The sequence below is a fragment of the Onychostoma macrolepis genome, chromosome 10, assembly GCF_012432095.1.
Source record: "Onychostoma macrolepis isolate SWU-2019 chromosome 10, ASM1243209v1, whole genome shotgun sequence".
Classification (NCBI taxonomy): domain Eukaryota; kingdom Metazoa; phylum Chordata; class Actinopteri; order Cypriniformes; family Cyprinidae; genus Onychostoma; species Onychostoma macrolepis.
This window is the reverse complement of record NC_081164.1, coordinates 11352097-11366963: the sequence shown is the minus strand read 5'-3', so window position 1 is coordinate 11366963 and position 14867 is coordinate 11352097. Positions and strand designations below refer to the sequence as shown.

The following is a 14867-nucleotide window of genomic DNA, read 5'->3' as shown; positions in this document are numbered from 1 at the left end:
TTAGACAGACGTAGTATCAGTCTCTATCTTTGCAGTGATATAGTGAGTTCAGTGGCAGTGCCTACAGTAAGTGAAGCTCACCCTCCCACAGAGCCAAGCAGCAGGGCACTGAAACACTGTAATTATGGGTGAGGCACAAAGCGTTCACCCACTGCTAGAGCGTCAGCTAAATACAAACAAGCCGTAAGAAATTACATGGGGAAAGCAAACAGTACAAAGCGACAGGCGAACAAAAACACAAAGTTTTTGACCTTTCAAGTGAAACAAAGGGGAAAACGACTCCGAAAGAGATGATGCAAAAGCAATGCCAGTGCTTTTGAGGTTCAACATGAAGAAAACTTGGAGAAAAAAAAAAATCAGTTATATTCTTGTTTATAATTATTCATTTAGATATTATTTTATATAGCCTAAATTAAATCTGGTTAATACTAATCAACTGAATAATTCAATTTATAACACAAACATTATGTATACATTTTGAATAAAATAAACGTTTATATAAAAATATTAGTATGCGTAAGTAATTAACTTTTTTATACACACACACACTCACTTGTTTCATTATCCTTGTGGGTACATTCATAGGCGTAATGGTTTTTATACTGTACTTACACTATGTGCTATTGCCCTACACCAATCCTACACCTAAACCTACCCCTTACAGGAGACTTTCTACATTTTTAGATTTTCAAAAAACTTAATTCTGTGTGATTTATTAGCTTGTTTGCCCATGGGGACCTCAATTTAGGTCCCCACCGTGACACAAGTCCCCATGAGTCTGTGTGTATTCAGGTTTAAATCCCCACCTGAATAGAAAAACAAGTACACACACACACACACACACACAATCTAAAAATATTTTATACACTCTCAACAGAAAACAATTTTCATTTCAACAGATACATAATATACGAGTGTCCAACAGTATCCAAAATTCATTCTGCTGGCTAACGTTCAAACCAAAGAGGTTTAAAATGCATTCTTCTCATATCGGTGTCTGACAGCAGCACCGTGGATTGTGCTGGCATGCTCTGTGACCCGAGACACTCTCCATAGCTTCCAGGTTCTGATCTAGATGTTGTGGATGAAGCCAGCCAATGGCACGATTTAAATCATAAGAGCAAAATACTGTAAACACACTACAGCAGTTATCTAGTCATTATTCAGAATATGAATTTACACTTAATCCTTTGGCCAGTAGAGCATGTGAAGTGCTTAAGACAGACTTGGCTGCCAGAATCCGACAGCCCACAGACGATTAGCTCCACACATGCACCACTCTACAATATCAGCCTGTCTTCTCTGGGTTTGATCAGCGTTGCTTGACTTTTTCTTCTACTAAACTGAGCCTGAGTTGTAGTTTTCATTTTCAATGTTAAAATATTATATTCTCTCTCTCTCTCTCTCTCCCAAGAGGATACAGTAGTGCATTGCTGTTTTATTTCTCTATGATTCTGTCAAATATAAAAGGAAAAATCCAATATAAAAACTTTTTGAGACATTTATCTGAGATGTAAAGTTCATGTGACCAATTACTGACAATGCTGATTGGCTGATGGCACCACAAGAATGCACAACAATTCCAAAACCTGCAGCCATAATCCTGAGCTGAAAAGGGAGAGAAAAAAAGAGGATTTGAGTTTGTACCCAAAAAGAATAGGGTACTGGTGATATCTTCTATAATATATGGTATATGACAAATATATATATATATATGTGTATATGTGTGTGTGTGTGTGTGTGTATATATATATATATGTGTGTGTTGTCAGAATACACTGAACCTGTGAATAAATGGAGAACTGTGTTTTTGTTTAATTGGCCCTTTTATTTGAACCAATAGAGTGAATTTGGGGGCAGGACTATCTGATGTTCGACGAATGGTAGACGGGGGACAGTGTTTTGGAAACTTGTTTGGGTTTCATCTGAACTCACTACTTCAAGAAGTAGGTACTTATTTTGAAAAATATAATCTGTGATTGTTAAAGTATGTTCTTTATTATATGAATGTGTGTAGTATGAATGTAATCTGCACATACTACAGGTGTCTTGTTGTCATTGTCATGTGGCATGTTTGCATTGCTTCACTGCTACTTTTCAGCTAACGGCTAATGTTCTGGCAAGGTTATATATCATTGTTATGAATAAATGTTCTTCCAGTAACGTTAATAGACTGTTTTTGACATCTGGTCTTAAATAATGTTTTAGCACAAATATAAATTTAAGCACAGAAATTTTAACACAAATGTATTTCTACATTGTTCATGAAAAGTTTATTTTCATACGTTTTAGTTGAACTTTTTTTTTTAGTAGAATTTTCTTTTAAAAATATTACTATTCAGAGCACAATCAAAAGTAATGTTCCCATAATATTTGCAAAATGCTAAAATGGAATGTTCCGTAATGTTTGCATAACCAGGATAAAAAAACTGGATAAATAGGAACGTTAGCAAAATGTTCTTGCAACATAGAGTATTTTTGTTAACTGGTCACAAATCCTCTTCTGTAGAAAAGTAGGTTAATTGGATGCAACCTTGGTGACAGTACTGGCATATATAAAATCATAATTTATTCAACCTCATGTGATTCCAAACCTGTTTGACATCTGACGAATGAATGGTAAGAATGTTGGTACATTAAAGAATGCTGGTAATCACACAGTTTTGGAGACCATTAAAAGGATAGTTCACCCAAAAATAAAAGTTGTCTTTTAATTACTCACCCTCATGACGTTCCAAGCAGACCTTCATTTACCTTTGGAACACAAATGAAGTATTTTTAATGAAATCCAAGAGCTTTCTGACCCTGCATAGACAGCAACGTAACTACCACATTCAAGGCCCAGAATGGCAGTAAGGACATCATTAAAATAGTCCATGTGACATCAGTACTTCTGTGCACTGCACCTTGTTTGCAAGCAGAGGAATGCACAGGTATGCATCTTGGTACTCTCGTAGATGCGTGTCAAAGACTTACACGAAAGAGAAGAAATTGTTGAAAAAAAGTTATTTTTGTGCACACAAAGTATTCTCGTAGCTCCATAACAATACGGTTGAACCACTGACGTCACATGGACTATTTTACAGATGTCCTTATACTACGTTTCTGGGCCTTTAACGTGGTTGTGTTACGGTCTCCCAAGATAAATGAAGGTCTTACGGGTTTGGACAGAATTTTCATTTTTGGGTGAACTATACCTTTAAGTTATTGCTTGCAAACAAGGTTCACATTACCTTATATGACACGAGCTGTTCAGCATGTGGCTGTAACCCCTGAAGTGGGGTGTGGGCCTGCAAAAACATCTGTGTCCAACAAGCCCCAGATGTGTCCATTGAGAGAAGGGTCCAACTGTTTGTTAGGAGCGTAGATGCGTTTCATCCCTGGGTGGCGTGTGGGTGAGAGTGTTATCTGGCTTAGCCAACCACAAGGGGGTGTGTGTGTGTGTGTGTGCGTGTGTGCGTGCCTACGTGCCTACGCATCTGAATAAAGATGAAATAAAACAGAATGTGTCTGAATATGGGGGGTGGGAGTGCATGGAAAGGGGAGACAACAGAAAGACAGAAATACATAGATTAAAAGAGAGAGAAATGAGAGAGGGAGATAAACAGAGGGTGTGGGGGAGACGGCAGTCTGTGGTGAGGTAGATCATGTGGAGTCAGCGGTGTGGAGCCTCAGTTTGGAAACCAGAGAAGCCCACCACCCCTCCACTTCAGATTTATCATACTTTCACTCGGTAGACACTCTGACTGCACAATTACGAAGAGCTGCAGATCACTGACCTCTCATCACGGCAAAATCTGAGGGGGTTTAGAAATCAAATCCACAGGGATGTGTGACAGGACAGACGTCAGTGGATTTCTACATTTATACACAGGATAGCACTCTTTTTCTTTGGGCACTCCTAATTTCCATTTGTGTATTCACACAGTTTATTTTTCTCTGGACAAATATATTGCATCATACATATTCCACTTTTGCTTTGTGACTTTCTAGAAAACAAATGGTTTTTAAAGTTGCATTGCACTACAAGTGTAAGTGTTTTAGTCAATTAAAACATCACGAGTGTATATAAAGTTCTTACCATCTTCACTTTTATTGAATTTTTGTTTTTTTAAAAATGACATTCAAATGGTGCCAAGACGTACCTATATTGCCATATTTATATGCGTATCTATACTGCCATCTTCAGGCCACAATGATAAAGCGCACAATGTAAAACAATCTCTACAAACATTTATCTACTGTATAAAATGTTAAATTCGACTCCCAAAGAGCTATTTAGTGAATTTATTTTTATTCATTTAGCAGATGCTAAATTGGCAATGAAACAATTTCTAGAACCTGATCATTTCCAAGCCTGAAAAGCACAATTTATATGTTTCAAATAACACATCATTAGGTTTTACAGGCTGTAAAGCTAACAGACATTAATCCTTTATATTATTACATTTCGTAATAGAAACTTTACGTATTCATATACAAAACATTACAACTGCACATAAGTTATCAAACTTAGTTAGGTTTAAGCATGTTTGAGTGAATGAAAGAGGACTGTTGCAAATGTGTTAAACAATGAAGCTTGTGTGTGTGTGTGTGTGTGTAGGAGAACAAGTATGGGCAGATACGTACAAATATCAACTGACTGATCTGCCCAGTCCTTCAAAATCACTTTTTTCCACAGATAAGCCTCCAAACAAAGTAAACTGATCTACATCAGTTAAGAATTAATGTATCTTAACATGTTTTTGTCAAGATGACAGACAGTCAATGGCAGGTCAGAGCTTATTGGCTAAAATGCTCATGACTCAGATCTGTACAAATATGAGACCAATGAAAACTTTAAAACACTATAAATATGCATCCTAAATCTTATGCTTTATAAAATACAATTTTATATACCTTGTAAATCTTGGTCTAAAAACAAAACAAGAATGTATTGCACATCAGCCCAACCTTTAGACTTGTAAGGCAGCAATGTACTGATAATTCCTCAAACATTCAATCTCTAAGCAATTAATTCAGTACATACAATAAACTAATTTGGTTCTAAATCTATTCAAGCTCAAGATCTATTCTGCTCTCTTTAACTCTATTCAAACCATGATTTTCAATATTTAATCCTAAATTTCTTTAAAGCTGATTATATCATTGTTATATTTGAATACTGAATTGCGATTGGTCTGGTCATTTATAGATACCCTTCTCATTAACTACATATTGATTCTTGTTTGTGGACGAAACAAATCAAAGCCTAACCTAAACTCACCTTAGACTGTTATTGTTTTGTTGCTGCCTTGCAAGTGACTTGTATTTCCTTAAGGAAATATAATATGTAGTTTTTGCTGAAATTATTATTATTTAAAAAATACTTCCTCTTTCACAAAATTTCCCTTTAGAAATCTAAAGTTCTGTTCCCTTCCAACACTACCATAATCATATACTGCATTTTAGAAAAAAATGCATATTTCATGGCAGCGACTCAAAATACAAAAAAAATATATAGGTTTGAGCAGATTACCCACATGTGTTGGTATGAGGAAATGTAAAGAACCACACAGGGGAAGCATGAGGTATCCAAACTCCCATTGATTTTAAGCTACAGGTGGGTCATCTGAGGCTTCAGTCCCATCTTCTGATAAGAGTGCTTGAGTGTCATTAGAATCCATTGAATGGAAACACCTAAGGATGCTGGAGTGGGACACAAAGTCAGAATGAATCAGCATTCTTAGCCAACACTCGAGTACAAGAAATGCAAGCAGATACAAAAAGGGAAGGAGGAAATGTAAGCCTGAGCTGGCATTTAAGAATGAGGAACTACAGCTTATTAATCAAAATAGACCACAGAACCACGTTAAACGTTAGGAATAACCAGTTTCTAAGACCTACAGGCTACTGCTTTAAAAACACTAATAGTTTAATAACACTGCTAAATGTAATCTTTTTTTACATCTCAAAAGATATATGTTTTTCCCTTTGTACAATACAATGATTTGCATTTAAAACTGATTCAATGTAGATTTTGGTTTTTATTTTTCATTTAAATTGATCAAATTAATTTATTCCTATTCATGCAGCCTCTCTAAATCATTAATATGGTATAATAATAATACTACAATACATTTTATTTATAATGTGCTTTTCTCATACTCAAAGTGCTATAGTCCACAAAAGTGGTGGTTTAAATGCACGATTTAGACATTTCATCATTCTAAAGATCAATAACAGGTTATGTTTCAATGTAGCTCTTACCCTAATAGACTTATGGGAATGATACAGAGTCCAGTACCCAGCAGGAAGATAAAGCCAGGACACCATGCCACGGTGGCCGCATAGATTCTGCTAAAAACCGCAGAGGACCCGTTAGTGCTCAGGGTTTCCGTAAAGGCCACACAGGCAAAGAGTGCTCCTGAGATAACATGAAGGGTAAACAAAGAAAAGTCTGATATGATTGTCTCTTCAAAAGGAGGAGGAATGCATGCATACATACAGGGTAAAAGATCAGACTAAAAAATAAAAAGCATTCACATAAGGATCCTTAAATGTGACACCACTTTGAAAGAAAACAAAACATACAAAAACACATTCTTGAGCTGAGAAGAGCTCTTATGACCGGCATCTTGCTGAATAAGGAGTTTTGCTTTGGAACAGTGATTTTCAGAGTCACTCACCCTGCTCGGACTTTGAGACGACCTTTGACATCATCGAACGCAGGACAGGGAACGGCATGATGGCAAACATAGCAGGAATCCTCACTGTAAGTAAACGCATCAATACTCACATTAACTAAGCAAACAAGACATCCAGAATTACATACATTTACACCTATTTCGCATGGCTACAAATTTAGAGCTCACACTGACTTTTATTCCATGTTGGACTAATTTATGTTAGTTAACTTGCAAATAAAAAAAAGTTCCAATTTACAACATACAGATTGCTGATAATATCTGATAATGAAATTCATTAACACTTTAGTACTGTTGCCAGTGCAACTGTGTTCATTTATCAAAGAAGTTAATTAAGCAAACTTTATCATTGTATTACTGTACACATAGTAAGTGTGATAAGATGTGAGATTGCTGTACTCAGAAACAGCTGCTGTTTGCTCTTAATTCATTTTATAAATCTTCAACATACAATAACATATGCAGTGTTCCTTTGAGCAGATGTTAAGAGCAAAATTGAGCTGTGATGTATTGTTGAAGGTTTATCTATTCTCTCTTTTCCTCAATTCTTGGAAGTAAACACTAACAACTTTAAACAAAAACAAAATTGCACCAATATTAAAATTCTGGTCAATACAACAAATTGTTTCATGCTATAATTGATAAATAAAATAAAGGATATTAAAATTGTCTAAATTAACAAGTCTAAACTTTTTTTTTTTAATGCTACAAGTGAATTTAGGCATCATAACATTATAATGTAGAAAATGAAAAATGTATATTCATTTTGCAATTTGATAAAATATATGATATAAAAATATTGTGTGTTAAATGAGTGTGTGTGAGTGCATTACTGTGAATTTGATAAGAGACAAATATAAACAAGATTTTTGCATCTTCTACTTATTTCTGTCATGTATGGCTTTAGATATACAATAGTCATACATAATATGGTAAATGTGGTCTCCAAATTACTAAAAAAACAATAATAATATATGAAAATGTTTTTTCTGTGTTCATGCTCACCGAGGAACATAATGAGCGTGGTCTTTGCGAAGGCCGTCATGAACATGCTTGTAGCGACTGACAGCATCCCGATGAAGACGATGGCAGTGTTAGGCAGACAGAGGGAGAACAAATACACACCGACAAAACTAGTGATAAAGATGGAGGTACTGGCCGCGGCGCCATAGCCGATGAGGATCTCGCTCCAGCACAGTGGCTCATTGAGTTCGTAAAGTGTGATCATGGACAGACCCCCCGTATTGACAAAAGATAAGGAGGAGAAAGTGACAATCAACAGCACAAGAATCCATTTTCTTTGACTACTGCCTCCCGCAAACAATTTGTAGATACCACATACAAGTTTCTGCATGGCCGGACAACAATCCCCAGTCTCTGACAGGTCAATCACCCTGGTTTCCTCCAGAATGAAGATGGCATATAGCAAGTTAACTGCCTGAAATATGGCGGATGTGAAGAAAGGCCAGTTGAACCCGACTGCATGCAGGAAGTAGCCAGTGGAGATTGATGCCACACCGGCCAACAAGCCGATCATCATGTCCACCACAGCCATGCGAAGAGTTTTCTGCTTGCCATCCTCACACAAATCGGCCACATAGGAGAAGCAGCCACCTAGCATGGTACCGATACCCCCAAAGAGGGCACTTACAAAAGAGGCGGCAATGAGGAGGTAGATGTTGAGCTCGAAGAAGGAGACCGCCAGGAATGAAAGCGTGTAGATCAGAGACCCAATGAGCGGCATAATAATAGTGATCTTTCGGCCACGCTGATCGCTGTAGGCCACCAGGAGGAGGGTCACTATGAGACTGGGGATCATGGAAGACAAATCACTGTACATGGAGAACAGAGAAGCTGCTTTCTGCACCTCCTGAAAAATAGAGAAAAATAAATGAAACGCATGTGCATACAAAACTGTGGCTGCATATGTATCGTATGACGTCTGTTGCAATTCCTGGTCCAAATAAGAAAAGCTATTTAAAAAAAAAAAAAAAAGGAAATGAAACACATGTGTTTCCTTAAGTATCAATGACCAAAACTATACTACTACAGACTGCCCTCTAAAGCAACAACAGGTGTAACTCTCATTATATTTATAGGATATAAAACAAACCCTGACAGGGGTGATCATCAATACTTTTTATTTTGAAATAATGACCATCTGACTGTGTATTATCCCATTTATTACACACCAAGTAGATAATAGAAACATGGACATGAAATATTGATTTCATGAGTTACTAGTTTACTCATTAAGTATTTACTTATTAGTGTTCTGTCTATCTATGCGCAGAGACAGAACACCAGCACAGGAAACATGGTTTCCCGGATGAGTGGTCTGTTAACCCCTTAACTGTCACTCACAGTTTTGAACACAGACATGATAGTGCACTATCCAAACTTATTTTTTTATAATTCATGAATGAAAACATTTTCCAACGTGATTTTGATGTACCATTTCCATGGTAATGCAATGTCTGATTTTAAAATGGGTTTCAAAGGATGAATTTTGAGATTTTAAGTTTTCAACTGATATATAATTTCTTATGATTTCTAAAGCGTGATAGAGATAAAGGCAACTAAGAAGACTTTCTGTGACAAAGGTCAGAACTCCTGTTATGATGTAGATTTTTCAGGGGCACTCTTGTCATAAATTAATCTATTACTTTTCCTACATTTTTTTACAAAAAAAGTGGTAAAATACCTATTTAGGAGTCTTAGACCTTTCTAACGATATATAGTTTGTCATGATTAGATTAGGATTTAATTGTAAAATAGTGAAGTAAACGTAGGCGTCCCACAGGGTGGACGGTGACAGTTAAGAGGTTAAATAGTGTTGCCATAGACAACAGTCAGTCATTATTTAGAATTGTTCTGCTCTCTGAGAAATATATGCTGCTGAGTTAAGCTATGGACCAATCACAATGAAGTATTCCAGAGATATAAATGAACAGATTTACAATAGTTAATTTGTTGTCACTGAATAACAATTGATAACAACAATAACAATAGGATAACATCAAATCGAATTTATTTATAACAAAAGGACAGCACAAGCATATTTTTCCAAACTAAACATTTACAAAAGGTCACATTATGGAGCATTCATAATTTGCCAGTCATATCAGTATATTTAATTCATACAGTGAGGATATGAGCAGTTTTATTTCACATTTGATTTGTTAAATTACTGTAGTATTTTGTAGCCTACTTGACTCTTGATTTTTCATTTGCATCAATATCCTATTGTTTTTAATTAGCTTCTGTTTTAATTTTTAAAAATAAAAATAGAAAAACAACTCCTTATCTAAAAGTTATGTGGCAGAATGTGGCAAGACAAAAATAAACCAGTTTCTGTTTTTTTTTTTTTTTTGCATGACTATTGTACATTTCAATGTCATGGTGAATGTGTATATATGGTAAATCTTAAGAATAAAACATTTCATTTGTTCCTTCACACAATGTTCTGCAAAATACTGGAAATTACCCCACTAAAAATATTTTGATTATTCAAAAATCTAACAAATGTATTCAAAAAACCTGTTTCTCCAGATACTACTAGAAAAAAAATTAAGTTAAAACAAGCCCACAGTATAAGCAGCCTAAATAAACTCAAATACCAGGGATGCACCGAATGTTCGGGAACCGAAATTGTTCGGCCGAAAATAGCAAAAAAAAAAAAAACTCTTTCGGTGTTCGGTCGAATAAGCGAAAAGACCGAATAAATTGTACCAAACAATGACGTGACACGATCAGATAGAGGCGCGCACTAATGCCGCAAACACGGCTGCAGTGTGAACGTATTTAAAACTGTCAGAGAAAGACGCAAAAATCATTCCAAGCACGAAGCACCGACAGTTAGATGCTTAGCGCTGCATCTCATGAGAAGAGGAAGTGGTGGTTGGTGCTGGTTACTATGATGATTGAAATCCCGAAATGGCCTCAAATGATTAGTAAATAAACTGCAGAACGTTATGTTTTGTAATACACGCACGGATTGCATGTATTTAAACAGCGCTGCACTAGCTCTCGGCGCCAGGGTTCAAAGTCCAAAGCGCGAGGAACATCTGCGCTAAAACACTGTTACTCATCATTTGCTCAGTAACTTTTTTTTTTTTTTTTTTAAATATAAAGACACATGACAACGTGATAAGTGCGACAAACATCTTCCCAAATTCGTAATGAATTTGAATGAATGAATAAAGAATCATTTACATGTATGCATGCTGTTGTCAACAAAAAGAAGCACTAAGATCTTCCTGCGGGTTTCTGCCAAAATAAAGTCTAAGAAAAAGCAACAACTCCATCAACATTCATAAATGTTAGTACTGTAATTTTACTGTTGTTCTGTAAAATAAAGACAATAATAATGATAATAATAACCCTACAGCCGCTCTATACATGTATTATAACATTCACAATAGTGTTCAAATTGGGATCTGTAATGTGTTTTAAAAGAATTCTCTTCTGCTCAGCAAGGCTGCATTTATTTGTACAGTAAAAAATACATGCCTGATTCAAGAAAGGGGTCTCAAAAATGGCCCAAAAATATTTTAGTAACTTTTATTAATTTTAAGTTAAATTGTACTACTTTGGTATAATGTCTGATAGAAATATTTTTAAATTGTTGTTTTGTAATTTATTTTTTTTATTATTTTATTTGAAAAGCAGGACAAAACCATAAAAAGCACATTTTGGCTATTTTAATTTATGCAGTGGTGAAAAAAAAAAGAAAGGAAAAATAGGCCTACATGAGGAAAAAAAAATGCGAAAAACCGTGTTCGGCCTTCGGCCCAGTGTTTCATTTTGTTCGGCTTCGGCCAAGAATTTTCATTTTGGTGCATCTCTACCAAATACTCAAAAATGTGTTCTGGAAATAAGCACAAATACCAAAACCGGTGAAAAGCTATTTTTTTTTTTTTTTTTTATCTTTGAAAAAAAAAAGTCAAAAAAACACTTAAAGGGTGTTAGCAGAGCACACCAATAACACACAATACGTAGTGCTTTTCTCATCCTCCAGTCGCTCTGACTGGCACACTTTTATTAAACAAACAGGCATGTGCATTCATTCAGTCACTGATTAGGTGACATGACGACATACACTCAGTGTGGTTGTCTGTCCCACAACAAAACAAAAACAAGACTGGGAAATAAAATACAAATTAGATCATAATACATATACATTAACAAAGGGGCCATATGTCATTGCTAAAAAGAACATTATTTTGTGTATTTGGTGTAATGCAATGTGTTTATGCAGTTTACGGTTAAAAAAACACATTATTTGCCACATATTGTACATTATTGTTGCTCCTCTATGCCCCGCCTTTCTGAAACGTGCCGATTTTTACAAAGCTCATTGTTCTGAGAAGAGAGGCGTGCTCTGATTGGCCAGCTATCCAGTGCATTGTGATTGGCCGAATACCTCAAACGTGTGACGGAAATGTTCCCCCCATTCCATGTTGTGATGCAGTGTCCCGGCCTTTTTACAGTCTATGGTCCCGGCGACGAGACTAAAACAATAAAACCCACTATAAACGAGGCATTTGTTGCATTCAGTGAGGACATAATTACTGATTATAATGACTCATACGGTCTTTTTATGTGTTGCGCCGTGCCGCTTAAACATAACACCATGTCTGCATTTGTGATCGTAGAAACGGCAAACAAGCACTACTCTACACTGCTCAAAACTCGCATTTGAATAGTCAGTGGCAAAATCTTTAAATATTGAAACGTAATTACAGGCTGTGAGTCAGAAGCACCAGACTGTACTTTATAGTGTTCCCAGCCATTCATAGTGTCTACATTGTAGGCTACTCTCTCCCAGGATCAGGAAACAGTCCTCCGAAAAATGCGCTGCACACACTCGAATATTTGCGTTGTACTGTTCTGGAACAGTGTTGTAAATATAACTTAACCACTGATATCTAGTTGTGTACTTCATTTGGAAGCCCAAACAAAGTACTTTTGCTTTCACAACAAAACACACAGCGTCTCCACGACATGGCGCGGCGGCAACAACAACACTACAGCAAGAATAAAAGTTACGCTTTCTTTCATTGTCTATATGTTTGGGCAGTGTTTTGCAAATCTTCCCACACCGTGACGTAGACATGTGGGGGCGTGTTTAAATGAGCCGTTTTAGGAGGGCGTGGCAGTGTCTTGACGTTTATGGGCGTTTCTTCAACTAGGGGCACTTTTAGCCATGTGAAGTTGAATAAAAAAAAACTTGTTCAAAAGTCACGAAACACAGTCTCACAAGTTTAAATAATTTGTCTAGTTTTAAGGTCTGCAAGAGGACAAACTTAGATTACAAGAGAAATTGATAATATTTTACATTTTTCCAACCTGCAATGAACAAATACCATTTCCACCACATCTCACGTAGAATAAATATATTAACTGATCAAGCAATATTTAACTTGATGTTTCTTCATTTGTTGTTGTTGATAAATTTAAATTCCCTCCATGTCCAACATGTGCTCTGATGTCACTGAACATTTCCATAGAAACCACCAAAACAATCTTTCACACAAATGTTTTAAAGCGACATTACAGTGTTGTGATGGAAATGACACCAATACTGTGCAACAGCTATATTTTGTATAAAAAGTAATATTGATAGTGGTCTCATAATTAAAATACATCATAGTATTTAATGTTTTACTAGTGCTTAATTCAGGTACATTAATAGTTACCAGATAAGTCATATTTTTAAACTGTATTTTCATTGTTGAAGTTTAAAAGTCTGGGTGTGCGACAAGGAGAAAACAGTGATTTTGACACCTATAAGGAGGTTGAAAAGTATGAAAAAAAATCATAATAGAAAGGTAGTAAAAAGTTTTAAAGGTGGTTTTATTGTTAGTTTGACAAAGAAAGAGGAATTTGTCCAAAATTATGTATTTTTAAGAATATGACCAAAGAACATAAAAGTGCCCCATAGTCTAAGAATCACCCTTATAAAGAATATAGAGTCTTTGCAACTTTACAGATCTTATCTATGCACAAATAGTTTGTAACACTCCAAAGACAAAGGAAAACATGAAATCGCATCATATGACCCCTTTAAAAAGTGGATATGACGACACTAATTCGGTTAATGCGATGAGCCTGTGGTTACTCACTCTACTAGACACCTGTGTGAACTTGAGGGGAACTGATGCATACCACCGCTAAAAATATATTGGGACCAGCTGGTAAAAAACAACTGTTAAAAAAAATGAAGTTAGCTATTAGAAAAGCGCGACACTTGATGTAAATGTTTTTGCTATATAATGCAAAGCAGTTATAAGCAAATTTGTACGTGATGTAAAAGTGTTTGTGTCGTGACATGGGCATTACTCACATCTTGCTGTCTGCTGTGGCTGGAGCTGTTGGCGGCGCACTGGGAAGTGTTGTCGGACACGGGGTAAGAAGAGTTTGTGATCTCCAGCCACAATCTGCGATACACGTACTGCTGCACGAGGGGATAAATCATAAAACTGGCAAACGCGTAAATCGCGACGATCGGCTCGATGAAGTACAATCTCTTCATTGTGTCGTGGATGTGTCTGCAAAAGCCAAGAGAAAAACAGACAATTGCATAAGTCTGCATGATCAGACTAATTGTAGACCTACATAATTCAAGACGAAAGTGGCATCATGACAGCTCAAATAAAACTGTCACACTACTGACCACCATGGACAGCTACCAGTCTGCTTACAGCTCACTTGTACAAACAATGCAAACAGATTGGAGACTTACTACTTAATTCAAAAGAATGCATCAGAAATTCCTCTCTACTGCTGGGACTCTTCTGTAATCAATGTGACGGTTGAACAGTCTTCTCTGTTTTGTTTATGAAACATGACTGATCGCAACCCCTTATGAAACGCCGGTTTCCTGCCCTTGAGAAGCTGATTGGTCAGTTGAATTTAAGGAATCCAAATCATTGGTTGGTGAGGCTGCCAATCACCTCAAATGGGAGGGTTGGGTTGTGAAATTGCTATGGAGAGAGGGGGGGAAACCATATATATATATCTATAGATATAGATATAGATATATGTGTGTAACTTGCATATCTACCGTGAAACAGTCCTTTTCGTTGCATTTTTACGGGTTTTGTTTTGCACCTTTTTATGTAATATTTGCTTCCATTGTCCTCATTTGTAAGTCGGTTTGGATAAAAGCGTCTGCTA

The 14867-nt window shown here is 36.3% G+C and overlaps 1 protein-coding gene and 1 long non-coding RNA gene across 2 annotated transcripts; one reads left to right on the top strand and one right to left on the bottom strand.

Annotated features, from left to right (window-relative positions):
• The first annotated feature begins 1793 nt into the window (after window positions 1-1793).
• LOC131548658 (uncharacterized) lies at window positions 1794-7833 on the top strand. The gene is made up of 3 exons (XR_009273210.1): window positions 1794-1946; window positions 6649-6754; window positions 7696-7833. It is a non-coding gene; the product is annotated as an uncharacterized LOC131548658 (long non-coding RNA).
• On the bottom strand, window positions 4070-14580 carry LOC131548657 (solute carrier family 46 member 3). Its single transcript, XM_058790143.1, has 6 exons — window positions 14434-14580; window positions 14035-14239; window positions 7692-8556; window positions 6669-6752; window positions 6250-6406; window positions 4070-5688 (listed from the first exon to the last, which is right to left on the bottom strand). Exons 2-6 carry the CDS (start codon window positions 14221-14223, stop codon window positions 5592-5594), a joined length of 1392 nt encoding a protein of 463 aa, XP_058646126.1. The 5' UTR covers window positions 14224-14239; window positions 14434-14580; the 3' UTR covers window positions 4070-5591.
• Window positions 14581-14867: the final 287 nt, after the last annotated feature.

What these genes read in the sequence shown, in the direction of transcription:
- LOC131548657 (XM_058790143.1), bottom strand. Translation starts at nt 14,223, where the DNA reads ATGAAGAGATTGTACTTCATCGAGCCGATCGTCGCGATTTACGCGTTT. An exon ending in CACGCTCATTATGTTCCTCG is followed by an intron (nt 6,753 to 7,691) that starts GTGAGCATGAAC and finishes GTTTACTTACAG; the next exon opens with TGAGGATTCCTGCTATGTTT. An exon ending in ATTCCCATAAGTCTATTAGG is followed by an intron (nt 5,689 to 6,249) that starts GTAAGAGCTACA and finishes GTCCCACTCCAG; the next exon opens with CATCCTTAGGTGTTTCCATT.